Source organism: Centroberyx affinis, unplaced genomic scaffold (assembly GCF_046629955.1).
Source record: "Centroberyx affinis isolate AG114_WGS23_722 - 3 ecotype Tasmania unplaced genomic scaffold, CSIRO-AGI_Caff_v1 ptg003906l_1, whole genome shotgun sequence".
Lineage (NCBI taxonomy): Eukaryota > Metazoa > Chordata > Actinopteri > Beryciformes > Berycidae > Centroberyx > Centroberyx affinis.
The window spans coordinates 17,479-42,740 of record NW_027281740.1 but is presented as its reverse complement, the minus strand read 5'-3'; the positions used below and the strand labels follow the sequence as shown (position 1 = coordinate 42,740).

Here is a 25,262-nt window from a genome sequence, read left to right as displayed (position 1 = left end):
AGAAATTTAGAGTTAAAGTCTGTTATTTTTCTTCACCAGACACTTATCACAATGTGGAGGGGAAAAGCACTTCAGATCGCTAAAAACAGGTAGGCTACATTAGCGGTTAGCATTTTAGCATTACATACTCAAACGAATGATCACTGGTAGCCACAAGCTACCGACTACAACCATGGATGTATTAAACTATGGATGAGGCATTCAAAGATGGCGGCCCATTCATTCCAATGAAAGTTGCTCACCCAGCGCATACGCCGAAAAAGACTCCTACTTCCGTGGCCGACAGCACCTGCGCAGTAGTGTTTTTCTTGGCCCCGCCTATCCCACATGAACGAGTCAAGCGGCGTTCTCGTAGCGTCCGTGACAACGGCGCGTTCATGTGCAGCTTTCTAGGTTCTAGGTTCTAGCTTCTGATTGACTGTTGCTACTGCAGACTCGGCTCTTCGGGGAAACCGTCGTCCAGGTATGACTCTATCATTTATTCAATCACAGAACATTTGCTTTATTTGTATAAATCTTACATCCGATGTGAAGTGATTCAGTCTGGATAAAGTTGAGCTAAGCTAACGATGGTAATAACGGTTAGCATAACGAGACGGAGTCAGCTAACATAACCATGGGTTAACGTCAGGCAAGTTAAACAAATTAAACTCAGTTAAACATAGAAATGTTGGTTAGATCATAGACTAAACTTTGCATTTGTGATGTATGCTCCACTCGTGTTGCTCCACTTGTGCTGAACGTTGTCTTGTGTTTCTCACAGGGAGTCAAGTTCATGCTACACATCGCTAGCCAGGTCCATGTCAAGGGTTTACTCGCTTAACCAGATGAGGAGATTTATTTTGAACTTAATTTAGAGCATTATCGATGTGAGATGGTTCACATCGGTCATAGATAGTAATGACTTGGTAGCTTTTTCACCTCTACTGGAGCCAGTGCTTCACAAATGAAGTACTTTTCACCCTGTGCTGTAATCATCATGATGATGTATGCTAACTGTTACTTACTGCAGTTTCTTCTGTTACAGAAACTCCTGCTCTTCAAGAACCACTGACACTTCTCTGGAAAATGCTCCCAAAGAAATTAACTTATTTATGATGTCTACATGTATTTAACATGTAGAATGGAACGTGTTTTGAAATAAATCTTTACTTTACATATAACAGTTTGTCTTGGATCATCTCTTAAATAAGTCTTAGATGTCATCACTCTGTAGTCCATTGCCCTAAAATTACTTTTCCATCTCCATCTTACCTTGGTTATTACAATTACGTTATTACACTTACAACAGTGTGAGTAATTTCTGACAATATTGACTAAAGCCACACATCTAGACCACATAGTCCAAGTTAACCAACTTGCTGTTGCCTCAGTGTATAGATAGTATTACTTGTAGCCATTATTATTCTGCTGCATGTATTGATTTAATCCATGGGACTGAACTACACTGGATCAAAGGTGGGTCACCTCACAACATTTAGTCATGACATAAATATTGGTACTCTTATCAAACACAGTCCTATATGAACAGTGTATGAAGATAGGTTTGCATTATGCAACTTAGACGTAAGGTTTGCTAGTGAAAAAAAAATCAGTTAAATTATTATCATTGGGAATATTCTAGGTTTGTTGTGTCACACCAAGGTTTATTTGAGTTTGCAAGTGTTACACTATCTAGACTGTCATAGCAAAATTTCTATAAGCTTGATCTTCCTATGCAGTGCCCAGAAACACACCTGGTTGGAAGAAGACTCAATTCCATGATTTAGTGATCTAGTTTGATCACATGCAGCTAAAAGCCTCTGCTAACAATCAGCTAGCTGTATAGCTTGTCAACAGTGGAAGTAGAAGCGGTGAATGCGCACGGAGCGTTCCCGTGGCCTGGAGGCGCGTTCACGGAGCTCCAGAAAATACAGCTTTATACAGCTCTTGGTGGCTTCCAAGGAAAAATGGACCCAATGATTTCAAAATTGATAATTCAAAGACTCCATTTGGACTATGTACTACACCTAGAAAAATTTTCCCGGAGTTTTACAGGTGTTTCTTTCCCCATGTATCTCTATGGGAAAAAGTCTTTTTGGGCCCCATGGCGTCACGTGACTTGCAATACCGGGCTTGGCCACTACGCCAAAATCGCCGCACAGCCCAGAGCTGTTCCTGGGGGCTTGACTACAACCCATTGATTTCGATGGGGAATGCTAAAAATGCAATTAACCTGCGTTTAGGCTAACTGAAGGAGAAAATGGTGGAAGTTAGAATTTTTTTTATTTCCTTTTGGCAACCAAGGACTTTGAGTAATGAGTAAGGTTTTTCCTGCCCCATAGCAAAAAATGACCATAATATTTGAAAAATATAATAATGTTTGACCAGAGGTGGGGACTTGAGCCATATGACTTGGACTCAAGTCACAGTTTCAATTGCTTGAGACTTGACTTGATGCATGAAGAGAAGACTTGAGACTTGACTTGACTTGGGTTCTGGTGACTTGGGACTCGACTCTGACTTGTACTCTGATGACTTGAAAAGGTTTCTAAAGTCTTGACTTGAGATCTTGTGTTTGTGTAAATGACTCAGATTGAAAGTGAGATTTGTTCCAGCAGACGACTGAATTTAAATTCTGTTTTCTGAATTTGTATGGAATGATTGAATTTATTGAAGTTGAAACTGATTCTAGAAATCAAACTCATGATGCTCTTACCAAGTTTTTATCCTATTAAAACCATATTGCATTGAAAAGTCCTAGATATTTAGTTTTCTTTAAGATATTAAATTGATACTGGACTCTTGATTTGTTCTGACTTGACTTGCTGTTCTACATTTAGACTTGAGACTTGACTTGAGTTGACTTGGTCACACCTCTGTAAATCACTATAGGAATATTATAGGAATATTATAGTGATACCATAGGAGATGAAGAATACCATAAAAGGTATGATAAAGTCACTATAAGCTCATTATTGAATACCATAGATACACTTTAAGTCACTATTTAAAGGAATATTATAGTGAATAGGAGGTGTGACTAGGATAAAAATCATAAAGTAGGTTAAGATCACTATAAACTCACTATAGCCACGCTGTAATTCCCTATAGCATTATAATAGGAATGTGAGCAGTGACAGCAACACTATATGTGCATCCTGATAAAATGACTGATGCTGATCATTCAGTTCATTTGAATGAGGAACATCGCCATCTAGCTCTTATCATCGCCTCCTCGTGTCAGTCGGGATGTGAAGGATGCACGCCAACAGAATGTGCAATGCGGGCTGCCTGGGGCGTTTTTTATTTTTACTGATGAATAAATCATTAATCAATAAATCACCATCAATCATTATCATGATGCACGTGGTCCTTTCACTGCATACTTCCCTATGAAAAACCCCCCACTAATATTCCTATAGGAATTTATAGTGTCTTTGGTACTCAATAGTGACCTTATGATATTTTTTTTTAAATCTCCTGTGGTTTCACTATAATATTCCTATAATATCCCCATAGTGTGTACTTAATAGTGACATTATAGTGATCTAATTTTACTTGATGGTCCTTTTTTTTTAATATATCTCCTATAGTATCACTGTAGTATTCCTATCATATTTCTGTACTGGCTGCGAGATTTGCTGTGATATCTATATAGTAGGCTATTATACTAAAGTTTAGGATTACTATAGCTCTTTTTTTTTTTTTTTTTATTAGAAGGGTTGATTGACTTGGTTTCAGATTCCGCTGTCCAGTATTAATGCTGCGGGTTGTTACTGTACTTTTAAGCTAAAGTCTTGAATTTAGAAGTGTGTGAGACAAAAGTTTATGACATAACTTCATGCCAGGCTTGTGCGCGGAGCTGAGCAGACTAGTGTCAATGGAGGCAAACTAACAAGTGAGACTTCCGGTCACAGGTTTCAAAATAAAAGGCTTATTGAAGAACATAGTTGCATTTTTTTTTTCTTTTTCTTTGAGTAGTACATAAGTAAGTAGAAAATGAAAATGCAAATGCATGTAGTTCTTTTTTAGGTAGATTTTCATACTGTACATATTTTCATTTGTTTTTCTTTCTTCTAGGCTATGTTGTTAATTTGTGTTTTATTTTGTTGTTTCCCCTCATAGTACTGCTGTAGGCCAATTCACATTTTTTCACATTTTTGAATCATACATTTATATACTTAATATGTTTTTGACATGTTGAAATTGTCAACCAGCTATGTTTAATATTTGACTTCTTTGCTGTAGGCTATCCTTTTATTTACTGCTCTAACAATGCAGGTGTGTCACAAATCTCCTAGCAACCACAGCTGGCTCCATCATGGAGGTTCACTGGAGAATTAGCTGTGGCCAAATAATGTCTAAATATATTAACCAGCTAGAAACAGAGAGCTAGCTGAGTCAGCTTGTTGTGGTGTGGCTGTAGATCCATTCAGTAATGTTCTCAGTAAAAGTGAATAGTGTGATAAGGTGGATTGGTTTCCAAATGTAGGTTACTGTGACACAGTAAACTGTCTTGTCTTTAGCCCTAGTCTCTACTCCAAAACACTCAAATTTAGCAAAGCACACAACATTAATGCTAACATGCAACATGTTAACCACTGCTAATGCTAGTTACTACATATAGCCTAATGTCAGCTAGTGCAAATAAGATGTGTTAATAAGACAGGGATATTTAGCTAACCAGACCCTAGTTAGCTAGCTAACAAGCTGACATTATCTAAACACGAAATCAGTTCCTTGTCAAAAAAGCACAGAAATTAACCAAGTCTGTTTGATACTGTTGAGACGGCCAAATATTAAGTTTAGAAATGCAGCTGTTCACTGTTGAAGCCAAGAGCTGTGGACCTCCAATATGGCCGCCAAGGGTCTTGCATCCAGTGACGTGGTGGTAAATAAAAAGGAGGGTAAAATATGACCTCCAGTCATCATAAGACAAGCAAGAGCCAGTATAAATAAAAATTAGAATATCTCAAAAAAACATTTCTTTCTTTCAGCTTGATAGTACTTACTATACAATTAATTTGTGCCATAAAGATTTATCTCAGCCTAAACAGGTGGGTACACAAATAGAAAAGTGGGTTAACTGAGTTTTGCAGGGTTTACCCTCCACTATCCCTGGTTAATGTCACCTGAAAGCCCTTTATAGCAGTGGTTCTCAACACGGGGTCCGGGGACCACCAGGGGTCCCTGAGGGGGTTCCAGGGGGTCCCCAGCAAATGGATGACTTGTTAAACTTCACCATTATATCATTTACAAGAAGTTAACACAGTTACATAATGTAGAAGAATGACTATCATAGCTGCACTGTTATCTTTGCCTACAACACAGATAGTCATAGAATTCTGGACAAAATCATAATCTAACAATAAAAATATTCTCAGATTTAGGCCCGAGAGACAAATGGGGGTCCATGGCCCTAATGTGTACTAACTTAGGGGTCTTTGATATGAAAAAGGTTGAGAATCACTGCTTTATAGAACCGAGCCTCGACTCCAGGACCAAATGTCTTTTATTTTGAAGGCAAAATCGCCTAATTTGCGGCCGCGCCGTGGCTTTCACCGGGTAACTTGACGCAGCGGAGCGTGGAGCAGGCAGTCTGGCAGCTACATAGAGCCGCGCTGCTGCCTGGGTCGCCGATGAGCAACACTATCATCTGAGAAGGAACATGGAATAAACATGGCCCACAATAGAAGCTATTTTTTTGAAGGTAAGCCGTGACATTCCGCCCCGCAGCACTAGCCAGACAGAAGCCATTTTAGTGGCACAAAGCCCCCGTACTCCTGCTTGCCAAGGCAGATTTGGTCCGTTAGTGTCATGCCACATATTTTTGGTCCCAAATATGTGGGATCCAAGCGAGTGCACAGTTGGCTAGGTGGCTAACGTTAGCCACATAACGTTGGCTATTACACACTCATCCTCACCCAGTGTGGCTGATATGAGCGATGCCACTTGACAATCATGGATCTTAGTGTCTGAAAGGCAAAACGAGACATTGGCAAGGCAATCGGGTGGGTTTTTAAGTTAAATTGGCTTTGCAAGTCTGATGCTAGCGTCGTTAGCGCTGACGTTAGCTGGCTATGCAATGTGGGACTTGGATGTAACGTTACTGGAGACAGGCCTTCCTGTCTTAGCTAGCTAGTTAGCTGCCAACTAACCTTATCCACAACACAGTGAGATTTCTTAGCACTTTTATAATGCAATTATACAGTTCTTGTCTTTATGCTGTTACCCACCTAATTGCAAGCAGGCCACAAACTGCCTTGCTACAACTTGATAGTGTGAAATCCTCACTGCATGACCAGCTGGCTAACATTAATGCAGGTTAAAAAAATTGTAAACAATAATGTCTTCTCTGTTTTTTATGCTCTTATTGTGTCATTGCTCATGCTGGCCCTGTTCATCTGTGCAAAAATGGGGATAACAAGCTTAGAGGCTGTCTCTGTATAATAACATAAAGCAATACAAGGCAAGTGGAGTAAAATAAAAGAGCATGAAATAGCATCTCACTGAGGAATATGGGGGGGGGGGCAGCATGGACCTACCTGCCTCCTCCCAGCAGTAAGAGCTGGGGAAACTAAAAGTAGGCCTATTGAATATTTAGATTACATTTGTCACTACTGCCCTATTTACTGTTAAAGCATGAGGATGCACAGCTGCGAGAAGATACTCGGATTTATAGGTTACATCAGCCCAAGGAGATAAAACCGAGTCAAATATCAGATCATTATAGTTGCTCCTAATCAAGCCCAGAGTGTATCCTCACAAAACAGCAGAAACCTAAAAAAAAATGTGCCACAAATTAGGCTTGTAAATGATACCCAGCCCCATAAAACTGTCTAGATGATTATAATCTCAGATGAATTGGTTGCATGCTTTTGCAGCCACTATCTAGCAGGCGCAGCCACAATTATGAGGAGATGATGAACCTAGATGTCCCACCTATAGACGAGTTACATTTCCTCTCTTTAGGGTGGGAAAGCTGCAGTTTCACTAAGTGTCAACAAGCCCTATATGGATCTGAACAACATGCAGGAGTGAAAGCTCTCTTTCAGCTGCACCAGCATCACTCACTTCAGCCTGCATGGCTAATGGCTGTCTGCATAGTTGTAGCCATTGTACAAATCCCCCCGTCATGCATTTATCCTGCATCAGTCCTGCAGAAAATTCATTGTTAAGCCTTCCACAGTGGAACCAAATCGGGATATTGTAGCTCAGGAATCCAGTGTCTTCTCACTAATTCGCTATCAGCTCATTCCTTGTAGCTTTACGAAGCTGGAAAATGGAGCAAAACATGAATCTCCCAGACTTTGGGATTGAGCAGAAGGGGCTGCAACAGTTCAGCAAGCATCTGGTAAAAAAAAAAAAGTAAAGCTTCTACAGTGACTCTATGTGTTTGTATGAGAGGAAGGGAATGGGCTCAATTAGGCCGATGCAGTCTTGACCTAGAGGACTGAACTTATGGTCTGTCGAGGCGGAAGAGCTCAAGATATTCCAGGATGATTTAAAACATTTGAAGATGATTTTTCTTGCCGTTGAAACAGCCTCCCCAAAAAAGGATAGTTCGCTAAAAACCATACAGCAATTCTTCTTTTTGTTTAAATGCTCAAACTGTTCAGCCTCTAGGCCCGTCTTTCCCTTATCTAATACTTAATCCTTTTGCCCTAGAAGCTAAAAAAAAAAGATGTGCTTGAGCTTTTAAGGTTTGTATTTGAAATGATAAGAGGATGTAGGTGTGAGAGGAAGGGAGCTGACTCTTGTAAGGCCTGGGTTTAAGTAATCTTCACTTACTGGACTTGGGCCGCATTCGATAGGCTAATAGGCATATGTAGGTTAATGTTGTGCAGTCAGTGGGTTGAATTAGGCCTGCTTAGCTTTAACCTGGAGGACTGAAGTGATGATGAAAGCAGAGCGAGGGGGATAATATATTTTATACAGTTTCAAACCTTAAGAACGGGTGAATGAGTGAGTTATACACCTTGAAGAGCTGTGGTGGGTCACTCTGCCTTAAACAGCTGACACTAAAATGACACTAAATGCTGTTTCAGAGGCTTTTCCACCCTGACAAGAAGAAAACTCTGAGGGGGGAAACACTGAATACTTCATTTGTTTTGGTCAAATTTAAAGATATTGAATATCGGCACAAAATATCCTCCATCGGCACCCTCGATACTTCTTCATTTTTTACCTCCTAGCTGTGTGTGTGCTTACCGACAAAAGTAAAAGTGACTTTATCCAATTATTAGGTGTAATCTTGTGAGCAAGGTGTAAGCCCTAAGAGTAGGTACAAGTTAGTGTAGGTGAGTGTATTTCTGATCTGGGTCTGGGATGTTGGCTCTTCTGGAGATGAAGACTTGATAACTCCCCCCACTCCCCCCTTCCTCTAACCAAGGTCTGTACATTGGCGCTCACCCTAAAATAGCACAAGGGATAGTTCTGTCACATCCTGGATTCCTGTGTATATTGGTAAATGTCAGAGTCACCGATAATCTCACTTGGGGCGGTGGGGAAAAAAAACTGCATCTTTCAGGATTTCTACACAGATCTGTAAAGGCTTGAGAAGTCTGGATAATAGGGCTGGGTATCGCCACTGATTTCCCGAATCGATTCAATTTCGATTCGATTTCCAATTTGATTAGATTCGATTCAATATCGATTCGGTTAGGGATATTTCAGTTACAATATCAATTTTGCTTGGATATGAAAGAGATTCTCAGAGAACTAATGCTGTAAATTGTACAAGGAACCCTCTAACCTGGTGCATTATTAAAAATATTAATGTTTACATTAAGAATTGACCCCAAAGCAGTTACATTAATGTACTTTTTATTTAACATGACCAACACACTACAGCAGTCAACACAATATAGTGCAAGTTGTGCAACTCTACAGACTCTACAGGCATATATTGGGAATATATTAAAAGATCGATCTCGAATCGATATTGGATCATTCAAATGAAGATCGATTTGAATTAGAAAATCGATTTTTTCAACCCCAGCCCTACTGGATAATGAAGCTGGTTTGAATGATATTTCCAGGTTTTTAGAAAGTTGGGAAATTGCTCAAAAAGTACAGAAAAGTTTTCTTGTTGTTCAGTCCCTACATGTTTTATATTATAGCTGTAGACCTACTGTCATGTCACATATTGTAATATTTTGTCTTCTGAATGATAATCTTCAGTTATAGAGTGATAGTCATGTTGTCCAACATGAATCACATTGAATACTGATGTAATCTTCTGATTTAGGGAAGAAATTAAAGAAACTTTATATGGAAAATCTGTCCTTTGACCAACTTCCCACTGTAGTGAAATGGGTGTGTTTTCAATTATTGCTAAAATGATGCTTTTGCATTTGAATAATTGCAAAATTAGCAAGGAACCCAAGGTTTCCCCTTTGCTAATTTTTCATATCATCTAGCTGAAATGATCAATCGTAAATCACATGTTACATCCAAATGGTCATTTCAGCTGATGGCTTTGTCTTTGGTCTTGTTGTCCCTGCACTGATGTCAGTCTGGTTTATTATATTCAAGCCCTGGATAGATCAGAGACCAGGCGAGATGGAGGGTACAAGCAGAACTGGAGCTTTTCTCTTACTGATGACAGTGAAGAGGCAAGGAGACATGAGTAAGCACTTCTTCTCCGGCCCTCGTTTTCAGCACCACCAGCGCTGCACTGCATCAATTTCCACCACATCTCTCTCTCTCTCCAGACACAGGAAAGACCCCGGTGACTCCTCTTCTGATGAGCAGGCTATTCCCGCCTGAGATAATAGACTCACTTGCGTTTTTAGCTCAGCAATACAGATGCGGTCACACATACAACACTGTCTGCATATAAATTCTCTCTGTCTCTGTTCTAGAAAATTGCACAGAATCCGCTAGGGTTCGACCGATATGTTGGTTTGCCGATATTGATTTTTTTTTTAGATATCAGATGTCGTCCACCTCTGAGGTTTCTCTCTGACCTCAGCTATAAAAAAAACAGTCTGGAAAACCAAGGAAATTTGATTTTCTTTGGTTCAATCATTTTTGTAGGATTAGGATAATTCTTAATTTAAAGGCAGTAATGTCTCCCAGAGTTTCTCTACCACTGAATAGGTGTGGTGGGTCACTCTGCCTTAAAGAGCTGCTGACACTAAAATTATTTCATTAGTCTGGGTTTCAGTGGAGAGTTTTAGTGTCCCAGGATGCTCTAAATGCTGCTTTTTAAAAAAAAAAAAAAAATTATTTAACAAAAATAACATTACAACACAAAACACACAGAAATGACAGAAAAAAAAAAAAACATGTAGAGACATCAGAAAAGAAGAAAAATACTGTAAACATAACAAATGTAAAACAGTATATTAACTAGACAGAATGGAGATCACAGCCCAGTTATGAAGAAAAAAGGTAGAGAAAGTCTAACTGATAATAGACAAATGCAGGTATAGTCATATAAGCTTATACATAAATAAAACATATAAAGAACAGAACATAATAAAGTATTGTACACTCCATTTACAGTTTTTACAAATAAAGCCAATACAAAAGGCAAAAACAAAAATAAAAAAAATGTGAAAAACAGGAAAAGAAGAATACAAATTGAAAGATATTGAATATTGGCATAAAATTATTGGCTATCGGCACCTTCCATACAAAAAGTATCAGTATCGGCTTTTAGAAACTCATATCGGTCAAACCCTAGAATCCGCTCAGACCTCTTATTTTGCGACCGTGTAGCTTTATACCTGCATTGATAGACACACACACATACACACACTTAATGCTATGAAATAGGCCGAGCAGACACGTATTCATGCAGAACACACACACACACACACACACACACACACACGATTCTGACCATATTCCCTCCCTCTACCCCCCCCCCCCCCCCCAGCTCGACTGTGGTGACCATGGAGGAGATGGATCGACAGCAGCAGACGTCCCCCGAGGGCAAGAAGGTACGAGTGTTTACCCCAAGCTGTAGTCTCTCTCTCTCTTTCTCTCTCTCTTCTCTCTCTCTCTCTCTCTCTCTCTCTCTCTCTCTCTCTCTCTCTCTCTCTCTCTCTCTCTCTCTCTCTCTCTCTCTCTCTCTCTCTCTCTCTCTCTCTCTCTCTCTCTCTCTCTCTCTCTCTCATATGATGACTCACGTCCCCGGCATTGTAGACTCCCAGCAGGCCGCGGGGCGCTCCGGTCGGGCCCTGCTGCTGTCGGTGGCGTCGCTGCCAAAAGCCCGCCTGGCGCCTGGCGGAGCGATGGCACCCGGAGGACCCCGGCAGCCCCGCTAGCTCGCAACCGCCGGGGCGCCGCGGGAGTCGTTTTCAAGGACTGCTGCTGCTGCTGTTGTTGTTGTTGTTGTTGTTGTTCTGGGGAAATGTGGCGGAAGGGGGGGCTGCTGTGTGTGTGTGGGAGGAGGAGGTGTTGGTCTCTGCTCGTTCGAAAGTGGATAACGCCCTTTCCTGGAGTGGTGTAATGAACGAGGTCAGCTCTTATCAGAAGTATGCGGTTCAGAGTTATTTTAGGGCTTTATATATATATATGTACGCAGGGGCTGAAGTTACCGCCCACCGAGCACCGAATGCCGGTAAAATTATATTTTTGGCAGGTAAATCAATAACCGGGTGTTCACACTGCGAGCAATACGATTGGCAAGGCACCGGAAGTCCGTTAATTTCCCCGTTTCCCCCGAGCGACCGGGGAAGCTCGGCCGATGTTGCCGAGGCGGAACTTCTCGCGGTCATCAGCCGTCAACAACCAATCAGATTCTGCACAGACTTGCCAAAAATGTGCATAAACAGCGTAAATTTGGGAAAATGTAAAAATCAGCTTCGTCACTCCCTGCCTATGCCAACGCTCAATGCCCATGTGCAGTTTCAGATTGATTGGCCAAACCATTGAGGAGCAAAATGGATGCAGACAGACAGACAGAAAGACAGAGTTTTCCTCATTTTATAGTAGGATATGATGATGTTTTATAAATAATAATTCCAGCAGATTATAGGAGAAAAAGGTATCAAAAACAAAGCTTGGAGATTGGTTGACTTTTTTTCTATTTATTTCTCAATCAATTCTTCCTAATTAGTGCTTGCTAACTATATCAACCCATCAAAACGATGTAACGTTATGAAAGGCCATACGAAAGCATCGGAAAATACATGATTGCATGATACATGATACACGATCGCAGTGTGAATACAGTTGGGGTTTCCTGTCACACTGACTAGTAACTTTTTGAGATGATGATGATATTTAAATGTCTCAGTCTTCTCAAATTTTGTCCCTGCTGGCCACCGTACACTCTCTCTCAAAATAATGGATAAAAAAAAGCTAAATTGTTGCCGTGTATCAAACAGCCTCCTGATTGGCTGCCTGTTACACTGCTCTATATGCAGAGGTGGCATCTAAACTAATGCAAACTTTGAGATATTTCTATGAAAAATGTATATTAATAATTTCAGCCAGTAAAAAATATTTTTAGCGATACATTTTTTTAGTTTACCAGCCTTTGGCATCTGAGCCAAAAAGTTAATTTCAAACATTTGTATTGCCCTGCAGAAATGTGATCTTTCCTCTTCCTTTATAACTCATAACTGTTGCAGAAACACCTTGCAACCCCAATTTGGATGTTTTTGCTTATTTGAACTGAATGTTTCCATGGTCATTTATGTCTTCAGTGAGTTTTGTGACCCTTTGTAACGCATTTAAAAACCCCAATATATAATTTCAGAAATACATGAGAAATTAGAAATGCTTTCTTCCCTTAAACACTTCCTTTTGCTGATGTGTGGTTTTTGTCCGGTAACGCTGTCGGGCTGATTTATTAAAGATGTTATTGGTTCACTCTAAATGGATAATATGTTCTCATCATAATGTTTTTTTCCTCAGGCAGATGCCCCCTTGTAACTAACCCGTCTGCTCTCTCTGCCAGTCTCCCACCCTCAGGCACTTCTCCTCCTCTGATCCCCTGAGAACGTATGAAAACAGGTCAAATAATCACGCGAGGCCTCTGAACAAACTGGGACCTGGCAAGAGGCTCAGGTACGGCCCGTCCCGTCCCGTCCCGCCCCGTCCCGTCCGCTTCATATCAACTCTGCTGTTGCTTTTACACAAGTGCAGGGTTGCTGCATAGATCTGGGAAGTCTGGAAAATGAATATGATGATTTCCAGGTGTTGAAAACAACGCTGTTCAGTCCCGATGTCCATATACTGTGTTTTGTGTAACTGTAGACCCACCGTTGGTTCAGATATTGATGTTTATTGTTGTAATAATCTTCAGCTTTTGGCCTAGTTGACAGTGATTGCCTGGTTAGTATCGGCATACATGATATTAATACAAAATCTACACATCCAGTCTTCAAATTAAGGACTGTAAAACGTGTCTAATTTTGAAATATGCCATTTGTAGGAGCCGCTTTTGGTCTTGTCTTTTTGCTGTTACATCTTCTTTTTCAGTAAGCACACTTTAATAACAGAGAGCTCCTCAGTTTTTAAGTGAAAGAGTTGCTTCATTTTCAGTGCTATCACTTTTTAAACCACTGCTTTGATAGAATTTGTTTCTACCTGTTTTTGTTCCCGTTGTGTTTGCCAGCGTTATTCTTGTTTAACCCCATTTTTTTGATTAATTTCCGGTATTTTAATGACCTTTTTGGCTGTTCATTTATTGTCACTTTATTGTCTGGGGAACAGATTTGAAGCCGTTTTTGAAAAGTGGGGTATGAATCAAGCTAAACCATGATAAATGTTTAGTAGCTAACACTTTACTTGAAGTGCATTAGAGGCATAGGTAAACTTTTTCTTACATTATAACCATCAGACAACCATCTGAAAATTACATTCAGTTTATTAAGCTTATATCATGATGTGATTCTAATAATCGTGCACTCACAAAATGCCTTATGAGCAACATTTCAATTAAAGTTACAAGTTTATTTTATCTCTGTAAATGTAAATAATATGTTTAACGCACACTAAAAACTCATCCGACTGACTTCTGTTTCTTTTAATTCTCTTTCTGGATCATTTTCATTTTTCAGCCAGTGAAGTGGATCTCGTCTCTGTGTTAAGTGACGGTCTTTCTGCTGCTGTTTTGACACTTCTTGTTTTCCTCTCCTCCCCTGCAGTGACCTCCCCCACACAGTAGCGACGTCCTCCCCCATGCCCAACAGAACCAACTATTTCATCGTCAGTCCCACGCCGTCTCAAGGGATCGTTTTGCAGGGGCGCCACTTCCAGCACGCACACGTCCCGTCTGCAATAAGGAAACCGGTCCAAAGGTAAGAAGGCCGAGTCTCACGGCGATGATCTGTCTCCTCGGTCTGTCAGGCTCGTGTTGGGGAGTCAGGAACTGCTTTGCCTTTTCTCCTCCGTGCTTATTTTGTTATCTGGTCCTTCTATGTTTATACATTATTATCATTTTAGGGACACAGAGATATTTGTTCAGTGTATTTCCAGATTATTTGACAGAATATTGCAATTGACAACTCATATCATCACAAGTTTTTCCCTGTCACAAATATTCTAGAACTTGAAAATTGTTTAAAGAAAAAATATTTTGTTAGGTGTGAGTGTGCAGGATTTACTGAGTTTTTGGAGTCTGATGAAAGGTTTTGATTCATGGACCAGAGATTACCGGCAGTTCTAAAACACAGATCCAAAACAAAAAAAATACAAAAATACAAAACTCTCTCAAGCAATTAAATGCAGCCTCTGCTATTTGAAAATTGCAGAAGTTCATATTGCGATTTTGATATCGCGGCCCCTTCAACAACCTTATTATTGGTTGTAATGTTGGTGATCAAGGAGTTCAAGCTAATGTACCGGTGGCCAAATCTGGACACGCATAGCCAAATTCAACACACACACTCTTTATTTTTATGAAATTAAATTTTCAGCTTCTGAGATTATATATGATTTCATGTGGCTTACCTTTTAGCAGGAAAGTCTTCAAAGAATTGTGCAAAAAGTCTGGAAACTTGGCCACCAGTGTGTTGCTCTGGATAAGACAGCTAAATGTCTTAAGTGTAAATGTAAACTCGTACATTTGCATTGTACTTGATGCACATTTGTATGTCAACACAAAATATTAGACTACAAATCAGTTAAAATACAAGTACAATCATATGAGACATAATGGAGATACTGTATGTGATACCCTGATAAGCTATCTGAAGCTTGAGAATAGGGGCCCAGACACTAAGCAGATAGTATTTAAAATATATATTTACTAACACGTCTAGATTTGAAAAAGTGCATGTATTATACAGTAACATTTACAACCTACAAAACACCTAAGACTAACCTAAGACCCTAAAAAGTACTACTGAATGGTCCTAAGACATTTATTCCATCAGTCTAAATAGATTAAATAGGTAAGATACAATAAATAGAGACATATGGCAAGTGGAAATAACAGAACAATTTGAATGGATTTCAAAGTAGAGTAACTAGTTTAGAAGAACTGATCCAAGTCTGGTTTGTTATATTGAACCTTTGGAAAGATAAGCGCTTGGTTTTGATGATTTTGAGGAAAAAGAAAAGCTTTAATTGAAGTGTAGGCCGTAAAAAAATGAATCATGACAGATGAGTCGGTTGCAATAGTGAGACGTTCTGTGTTTGATTTTTATCTTCAAGCAGCCTCGATCTGAAGGAAAGGTAAGACTTTGATCCGGCAGCGTGAGTCTAGTTAATCTTCTGGTCTGGATGCTGAGAGAGTGGATCTCATTTCATGCCCCCTTTTCTTGTCACTGGAACATTTTACATATTCAGTTTTCTATTTTTTTTTTTGTGTGTGTGTCATGAGCCTCTGTGTGGACAAAGGCTCGTGATACTTTTCGACAGTGTGTGGTTTCCTTTTCTCTTGTGATATCTTGTATGAAACTCGTGCCTCTGTGGCTTAAAACAGGCCTGCATGACAAAAAACATCATATTGTGATATATTTATTTGTCCGTAACACTGGAACCGGTAGCGTTCTTCTTATTCCAGTGCTGTATAAGCTATGGAAAAGTTTTGTAAGACTGTCCAATAATCGAGCTACTCGTGAGTCATGTGACTGTCGTTTACAAACCCTGATTCGCTTGTATTTGAGCATTGTGAACCCGAACGAACCAAATACAGTTAGAGTAAAAGCACATAAAAAAACAACCAACGAGAAAACAAATAAACAAACAACAACAGAACACAGCCAAACACAGTTAAAAACAGCTACATTCATGCAGTTTGCAGTTATGGTTTTAAATTGACCCAAATGTACAGTTGTGTCCAGTTTCAATGTACTGTATGTTGCAAAGTGTTCCAGGTGTGTGCAGCACAGAAACTAAAGGCAGTTTTCCCAAATTCAGTGTTTGTACGCGGCACTTAGAGCATTAACCAATCACTTGAACGAGTTGAATAGTGACTATAGCAGTGATTCTCAAACTTTTTCATTTCAAGGACCCTAATTTAGTCCACATTAGAGCCACAGACCCCCCACATTTGAAGAGATTTTGTCTCTTGAACCCAAATCTGAGAATATTTGTATTGTTAGATATGATTTTGTCTAGAATTCCATGACTATCTGTATTGCAGGTAGAGAGATAACAGAGAAACTATCAAAACAGACTTTCTTCTACATTCTCTAATTGTGTTAACTTCTTGTAAATGAAATGATGCTGAAGTTTAACAGTTTATCAATTCGCTGAGGGACCCCCTGGAACCCCCTCAAGGACCCCCGGCGGTCCCCGGACCCCACGTTGAAAACCACTGGACTATAGGACCAATTTAATAAAGAAGTAATATATGATGGCAAGTTGCCACTAAGGGCTTTCTAAATAAAGAGAAACCAATGTCTGTCACATCAACGAAAGCGGCCTGTAGGTGTGTCGGCTCCCTCGGTGTCCGGCCGAGCCACCGAGGCACAGTATGAAAATAATGACAGTCGTCTCTCATTTAAATGATGTAAAGATTTGCTTGTTGTCAAGGCAGCGCTGACAAATTCCAAACTTGGGAGTTTAAATACAAAGCGGCGTGTCGGTCGCATGCCTCGGCGGTCCGGGCTGGAATTGAAAAAATTCCGACTCCATGCGGCTTTTTGCTGTTCGTCACATCTGTTAAGAATTAACATATCGCACATCGACAGAGGCTGCTGGGTGAAGAGCCGAGCATCAGATGAGAAGTAGAAGATCCGTGATTGATCTTCGTCAGGTCAAATTAAAATTAGAACCGCCTGTTCATTCGTCCTGCATATAGGCTTCACTGTCACCTGGTGTGTGACATCACCACAGGTAAATAGGACACAGGTGAAACACTACCAGTCTAAAGTCTGGACCCACCTGACTGTGTTTCTCATTCTCTTAAAGCCGTTCTGATCTAAAGGCTTCTGCTTAAATGCTTGAAATTTTGTTTCTTAGACAAATATAAAATAGTGAAGTTGATCCTATGTATGAATTTCTTTCCAAAGCCTTTTGCCTTTCCATCAAGGCAAATAATCTAAAATCACTTTTTTTGGTCACTGCATAATTCCATTTGTGTTATTTCATAGTTTTGATATCTTTACTGTTATTCTAAAATGTGGAAAATGGTAAAAAAAATACAGAAAAATGTGGTGTGTCCAATTTTTTGACTGGTAGTGTATATACATGGTCACCAGGATACTCAAAAACATTACATCTGTGTCACTTGTGAGGAAAAAAAAAAAATCAGAATTGGGACAGTTTGAGCTGCAGTGTGAACGCAGCCTCAGAGAATCCCGCTGCCTCCTGCAAGTTGGGAGTTCTGCCGTTTCGAAATAATTACCTGGCCTTTGGGTTCGGGAGACTCAGCTGTTTTCCCGTGCCGTGGTGAAACACTCGTGGTGAAACACTCGTGGTGAAACACTCGTGGTGAAACACTCGTGGTCGTCTCCGTCACCTTGCATCCGGCGAACTTTGGCCCGGTGCACTGAGGCCTGTTTGCATTGAAAACCCCCATAGAGGCTGCTGATTTCATAACGATAGGTGATTGTGAAACGCTACGGTTTACATTTTAACACACAGACACCAGACAGATGCGGGTAAATTTGTCAGTTCCACCGGCCAGTTAGGAGAAGTGTTGTTTATTTTTAAGATCTGTTGATCTGTCGTTCACACTGGGTGATAATTCAGTATTGTCATTTATCGGCTTTCAGTGGAATCATATGGTGATTTTGAGATATTGCGATGCACAATTCTGCTGTCTGAACTGATGATAACAAGCACGTTTTATTTAATATTATTATTTGAAAATTTCAGTTTTGTCTGACATCACTCCTAACATTACCATTCGGTTCAATGAGATGAACATTCACTTGATTGCTTCACATGTGATTTTTTGCATGTGTGAGCCATATTGTGATAGATCTATCTATCTATTATTACCGTGATATTGATTTCTGTATCTCCCAGCCCTGTTAACACCCATTTTGGCTGGTAGAGTAGAGGAAACTTTATTGTCCCCGAGGGGAAATTTGTCTTGGGCACAGTTTCTTCACATAGAACATCACAAAACATGAGAAGCGTTTGACACGATGCTAGACAGTTGCTTCACATAAAAACATCTTTAGACATAAAAAAAGACATTTGACTATACATTTGACACTGACAACATGACGGCTTAAAAAGAAACTGTAGGAATTAAAGTGCTTGTGTATTTATTGCACATTGCTCTATTGCACTAAGATTCAGCATTAGAGCTCAGCAGCTTGATGGAGGCTGGGACAAACGAGAGCTTCAAGAGGTTTGATTTGCACTTTGGCACACGGAGTCTTCCTCCTGATGGCAGAGGTTCATATTCAGAGAAGAGCGGATGTTGAGAGTCCGCAATGATTTCTGGTAATTGCTGAGACTTGCGAAGTTTAGGGTTTATTTATTTGCACCATTTCATTTCAAAGACAACACAAAACAAAGAGAAAAACCAAGGGCATGCGGGCTTATAAAAAGCACCGCACCGAGAAAATTAGATGATGGATACAATGGAAAAACAACAAGAAACAAAACCAGAAACAGAAAAAGTAAATTAAATGTCTGGTTTCCCATCCTGATAGCTGTGTGTGAAACATATTTTTCTGAAGTAAACTTAACTTTTCTCTCTCTCTCTCTCCTCCTGCAGAAGTGACTTCACCACCACGCAGCAGGCGGTGGAGGTAGACAGCATCGTCCTCACCTGTCCAGAGATCCCAGGTAGTGTTCGCTGCTCGCCCGTCACATCACACACACTCTGGGTTTTTTATTTATTTATTTTTTGGTACACAAGCTTTTTTTTGTGAAGAGGGTGCTGGTAATTACAGCCAGATAGCTGGTGTTGAATTTCGATGGGTACGCCGTGTTCCTCCTGCTGCTGCTGTGAGGGAAGGAGTGGATGAGGGAAGAGTGTGTGTGTGTGTGTGTGTGTGTGTGTGTGTGTGTGTGTGAGCTGTACTAGATGTGGATGTGCTGTGTGTGTGTGTGTGTGTGCGTGCAGTGTGTGTATATGGTGTGTGTGTGTGTGCATGGGTGTGTGTTTGTGCGTGCTTTGTCCGTATGCGTGTGTGATGTGTGTTTACCATGTGTGTGCAAGCTGTGTGTATCAGTGTGTGTGTGTGTGTGTGTGTGTGTGTGTGTGTGTGTGAGTGCAGTATGTGTATGTACGATGCGTGTGCAAGCTGTTGGTGTGTGTGCAGTATGTGTGTGAAGAGTGTGCGTATGTGTGGATGTGGTGTGTGTGCTTTGCCTCTGTGTGTGTGTGTGTGTGTGTTTGTGCATGCTTTATCTGTATGTGTGTGTGTTTGTGTGCAGTCTATGTGTGTGAACAGTGTGTGTATGTATGATGTGTGTGTCGGTGTGTATCGGTGATTAGTGTGTGTGTGTGTGTGAAAAGTGGATGTATGTGCTATCTGTGTATGCCTGGATGTGTTGTGTGTGCTTTGCCTCTGTGTGTGGATGTGTCGTGTTTGAGTGTGTGTCGTCGTGTGTGTGTGTGTGAGTGTGTGTGACAGCCAGCAGTGTGGCTGTCTGCAGGCTGCAGATCTGGGCTGAACCTCCCTCCTGCCTGCCAGAGGGGGGGATTGCAGGCCTCCCAGATTAATCCTCAAAGCTCCTGTGAGAGGAAGGAGCGCTTGGTCGCCCGCCCGGCCGCCGCAGCCGGGCCGAGCCGGGAGGGAGGAGCAGCTTTACGAAACACACGCCGGCTAATAAAGGCTCTCGGGGCCGAGCCGACTCCCCGACTCCCCGAGTGCGGGAATGATTTAGATGTGGGGGTTTTTTTGCGAAAAGGTGACCTTGGAGCGAAAGTGTTCCTGCAGCGTCTCCGCTCGCTGTCGTGTTTAATTTTTTTTGAAGATAAAATAAAAAAAAGTGAGGTGCAAAAGGAGGCTGAGGTGGCAGAGGAATAGGCAACATGAGACAAAGTGAGTGTCCTTGTGATGCACAGTGAGAGGTTTACTGAAGCATCGCTGCACATATCAATAGATCATTTTATCCTCAGCAGTGTTACACACTCTTTAGATCGGCTGATAACATCAAGAGTGTTTAATATCCAGTTGTCTTTTATGGCAGCAGTCACTTTCTAAAAGAGAGTCCCGGTCGTTAGGGACGGGGCGATCTTCTTATCTTATGATTCGATACGTGATATGATTCAATAAAACCAGGATACGATGCAATAAATAGATGTTCAGTGACAACAAAGTCCTGACTGTGCAGAATTCTGTTTATTTCTGAGACACGAATCTTTCTAGCGATGCCATTGGCTGCTAGAATGTAAACATAAAAACTTTAAAAAATGTCATTACAAAGTGACAATAATATAATCTGGATGGAGAGCTTGTGAAACCGTGATGGTCAAGAGTCTCATTAGTGATTACTACAGCAGAATAACATGGAGCTGATATCACCATTCATTTTTCTGACACACAATTTGTATTGTCACATTTCTGTATTGTAATATATTGAATTTCAATATATCGTCCCATCACTACTTCTCATCGTTTTTTTGGTCTTCCTCATTCATTTCCCTCTAGATCAGTGGTTTTCAACAGTTCAACTGAAGACTGATTTTCCCTTTTTACCCAATTTGTTTCATCTGATTATCAGAGGAGACAGAGAGGCTGAAAACTATTCAGTGTTTCACAAGAAAAAAAGCTAAAATTTGAGAAAAATCTAAAAAGTAGACTTGATAATAAATGGGAATAGTAGAAATATGTTTATTTCCTATCCCATAACTCATCTCGCGACCCCCTAAGATTATCTTGCGACCCCCCCGGTGGATCCCGACCCCCAGATTGAGAACCACTGCTCTAGATGATGAGAACCTGAACGTCAAACTGTCAGCGTTTCCCCTCATAAGTTGACCTACTGAATGAATCATTCAAAGAAAAAATGAATTGATATTAATCCATTTTTTTGTGTTTTTATCATTTATTTATCCTTTTCAGAAGAGGAGACCCTGAACATCAAACGGCGCGTCCAGCAGAAGCGGAAACCCTTGCAGGAGGGCTGCTGCAGCTTTCCCTCACAGGTCAAAGCAGCAGAGGTAAGAAACAGGGGTCTGGACTTCATTACCCAGAAGCCCTGTAACCTGTGTGTGTGTGTTGGGGGGGGGGGGGGGGGGGGTGGCTGTGTCGGTGAGTCCAGCTCTCTCTGGACGGCACCCGCTCGCCTCGCTGCTGCTGTCCAGGAGAAGGTTTTAGATTTCGCTCTCAAGTTTCAGTTCGTCACTTCCGGTCCGGTGTGCCTGGAGGATTTCACACCCCGAGTCCTGCACCCGACACCAGAACTTCATCCGGGCAGGCGGGGAGGATCTACCGCGGCTCGATTAGTGGGTGATTAGTGGGAACGGGACGCTCTTCTCTGTTCCAGCCTCACTTTGTGATTCAGGCTGATAAGACGGGTGTATTTTTAGATAAAAATCTTGGAGCAGAACTTTTGCACAGCTGTGGATCGACAGGTGCGTAGGAGAAGACCATGGGCCAACTGTAGTAAAAAAAAAAAAAAAAAGTACAATATAAAGCTGCCCCTAGGTAAGATTTTTATATATGAAGTAGAACAAAGGGATGCCACCAGCCACTACATTGTCTGCTTCACTGGCACTTCACTTGTACTTTTATTGGGAACAAAAATTCGGTACACAGACCTTCATCAGGTTATTCTAAAATAACCTGATGAAGGTCTGTGTACCGAAACACACACCTTCATCAGGTTATTTTAGAATAACCTGATGAAGGTCTGTGTACCGAAACACACACCTTCATCAGGTTATTTTATTCTAAAATAACCCGATGAAGGTCTGTGTACCGAAACATAGTTCCCAATAAATCTTTTCTAATTGCAAGTGAAGTAGACAATTAGAAAAGAGTCCTTTGTTCTACTTCAATATAAAAATCTTACCTAGGGGCAGCTTTATATTGTACTTTTTTTTTTTCATATGGTTTCAAACCTTCATTATATCTAAATACATGTAATCTGCTATGGCTTCATGCTGTTCCCCTGTTTGACTATTCCTATTTGTATCCTGTTGTATTTCTTGGCTTAAATGAAGAATTGAGCAGACAGACACTTGTCAATCTCATGGTTCACTTACTGATTACTTGTACTTACTGATGTCTTGTAATGACATGTAAATGAATATAGAAATGGTAAATCATCAGAGCATTCATGCCGAATGCTAGTACATTTTGGGTGTGGCCAGTGCGATAAGATATGATGAAACTGTAAAGCTGCACTAGGCAAGATTTATATGTAAAAATACACCTGTCTTATTAGTCTAAATTACATATCGGTGCTGCAATAGAGAAGAGAGTCCCATCCCCACTAATCGAGAAGCCACCAGCCACTATGAAGAACATGTGCATGTAGTGGCGTCACATTACATGATTTCAGCATAATAAAGTCCTTCAAACTTTAAAAAAATGGTAAAGTTTGCTCGCTCTGCCAAACTGCTCTAGCTCGGCGTTAATGATCTCCGTCGGGATGCTGGGTAAGTTCGGGCTCGTTCGTGTTCGGAGCGGTTTATTCGTTCCTCTTCCAAGCAAAGTGCAAATGTAATCCGAACCGACTACAAGAAAAGCTTTTATGTGTAGAAGGAGACGGATGTTGGCGTCTGACAGCCTGGTGGTTCCTCATGCTGGGAAAGCAGAACAACATGAAGTCTGGACTGATGCTCATGTTCAACTATTTCTTCATGTGTTCTTAATAGGGCTGGGCGATATGGTTGAAATCAATATCATGATAATCATAAGGATTTTTCAATTTAGACAGCAGAAATGTGTGTCATGATATTAAAATATCTTCATATCATCACAATATGATTCCACTGAAAGACGATAAACGATAATATTGAATTATTGCCCAGCTCTAGTTCTTAATAATAACCTTTAATAATAACCTTTATTTGTATAACACCTTTCATGCACAACATGCAGCTCACAGTGCTTTACATCAATAAAAGGCAGATAAAAGACAGATAAAAAGATAAAATTCATATAAAAGAACAAGCAAAATGCACTGCATTAAAAGAATCAAATCAAGTGAAATAGAAAGATAAAAGAACACAACAAATATTCCCACTTTTAGATGCACATTGTGAGTGAACCCATATGTTTTTCTTTAATTTTCTTTTCCCCTGTCCTTCCTGATTCTACTCTTGATCTGATATTTACGTCAGATCTCACTGCCCAAGGCAGACGAGAATCACAGATTCTCCTCTTGGTCAGAAACCTCACCATCCAGAGATGGATGAGAATCATACAGGGTAAAGCTCTGCCCCCCCCCCCCCCCCCACTCGTGCAAGTAAGCATTACCCGGACAAGACCAGTGAAAATTCGTACTTGCCCGTGTCAGCTCTGTTGGGATCCTGAACAGAAACAGTACCACTACCTGGTATGAACACCAGAGAAGAAGAACGCAGAGAAGTTAAAGTTCAGGGACTCTAATAAACTACTTGTGAGTCCATGTGACTTTTGTTTACAAGCCGTGGTTCACTTGTCATCGGGCAGTGTGTGTGAACCTAAACGAACCAAATACAAAAAAAACACAAGATAATGAACTTTTTCTCTCTGGTTCCAAAGAAAACAAACTGTAGGTCTACTCCACTCCACACTTTGGCAAATAATCAACCCTCATTTAGAGGTCTTGTCCTGGAAATCTGCAGTAGTAGCCTGGTAATATAGTGAAGGGTCAGGGTTTCTAACATTTACTAGGCTGCTACATGCGGACTCTGACCCTGATTAACTGGCAGGACCCTTTCTCTCTCTCTCTCTCTCTCTCTCTCTCTCTCTCTCTCTCTCTCTCTCTCTCTCTCTCTCTCTCTCTCTCTCTCTCTCTCTCTCTCTCTCTCTCTCTCTCTCTCTCTCTCTCTCTCTCTCTCTCTCTCTCTCTCTCTCTCTCTCTCTCTCTCTTTATTTTCTATTCTCTCTCTCCGTTTCTCATGTGTTTCTACTGGCAGGACCCTGATTAACTGGCAGGACCCTCTCTCTCTCTCTCTCTCTCTCTCTCTCTCTCTCTCTCTTTATTTTCTATTCTCTCTTCTCTGTTTCTCTCTCTCGTGTGTTTCTGTCCTTTCTGTCTGTCCATCCTCCCCTCTCCTCTGGCTTGTCGACAGTCCAGCTCCTCATCCTCTGCACCGCTCCTCCGGCGGTGCAGCTGGAGCCTCAGATAGCTGAAGGAGGTGCTGTAGATCTGAGGTCTGGACCGGAGCCTGGGTCACGCTCACGCTCCACATTCAGCTGCCGGTCACAGTATTGAGAAATACAGTGACGGTGTTATTGAAGGAGTTTATTACAAAACAGTGTCTATCCATTTTTAAAGAAAATCGTTGCCTTGAGTTCATTATGTAATATTTAAGAATAGAGCTGCAAACGATTAATCGATTAGTTGTCAACTATTAAATTAATCGCCAACTATTTTGATAATCGATTAATCGGTTTGAGTAATTTTTTAAAGAAAAAATAAGTCAAAATTCTCTGATTCCAGCTTCTTAAATGTGAATATTTTCTGGTTTCTTTCCTCCTCTATGACAGTAAACTGAATATCTTTGGGTTGTGGACAAAACAAGACATTTGAGGACGTCATCTTGGGCTTTGGGAAACACTGATCCACATTTTTCACCATTTTCTGACATTTTATAGATCAAACAACTGATCGATTAATCGAGAAAATAATCAACAGATTAATCGACAATGAAAATAATCATTAGTTGCAGCCCTAGTTGCCGTGAGTTTGTTACGAAATATTTCAGAAGCAGGTTTGATTAAATTCTTAAAAAGAGCACTGTTGTTCGCAATTGTCTTGTTACATGCTGCGTTCCCACAGTCATGAACTGATTGATT

The 25,262-nt window shown here is 40.7% G+C and overlaps 1 protein-coding gene across 1 annotated transcript in view; it reads left to right on the top strand.

The window, feature by feature from the left end:
- Positions 1-5,592: 5,592 nt before the first annotated feature.
- Positions 5,593-25,262, top strand: part of LOC139663059 (sentrin-specific protease 6-like) — a gene marked incomplete at its 3' end in the record, with an annotated part of 36,161 nt that continues 16,491 nt past the window's right edge. Inside the window, exons 1-7 of the mRNA XM_071541588.1 lie at positions 5,593-5,692; positions 9,520-9,613; positions 10,871-10,934; positions 12,902-13,011; positions 14,094-14,246; positions 19,073-19,143; positions 21,372-21,469. Coding sequence (XP_071397689.1) covers positions 5,662-5,692; positions 9,520-9,613; positions 10,871-10,934; positions 12,902-13,011; positions 14,094-14,246; positions 19,073-19,143; positions 21,372-21,469 — 621 coding nt within the window. The remainder of the gene's footprint in view (positions 5,693-9,519; positions 9,614-10,870; positions 10,935-12,901; positions 13,012-14,093; positions 14,247-19,072; positions 19,144-21,371; positions 21,470-25,262) is intronic.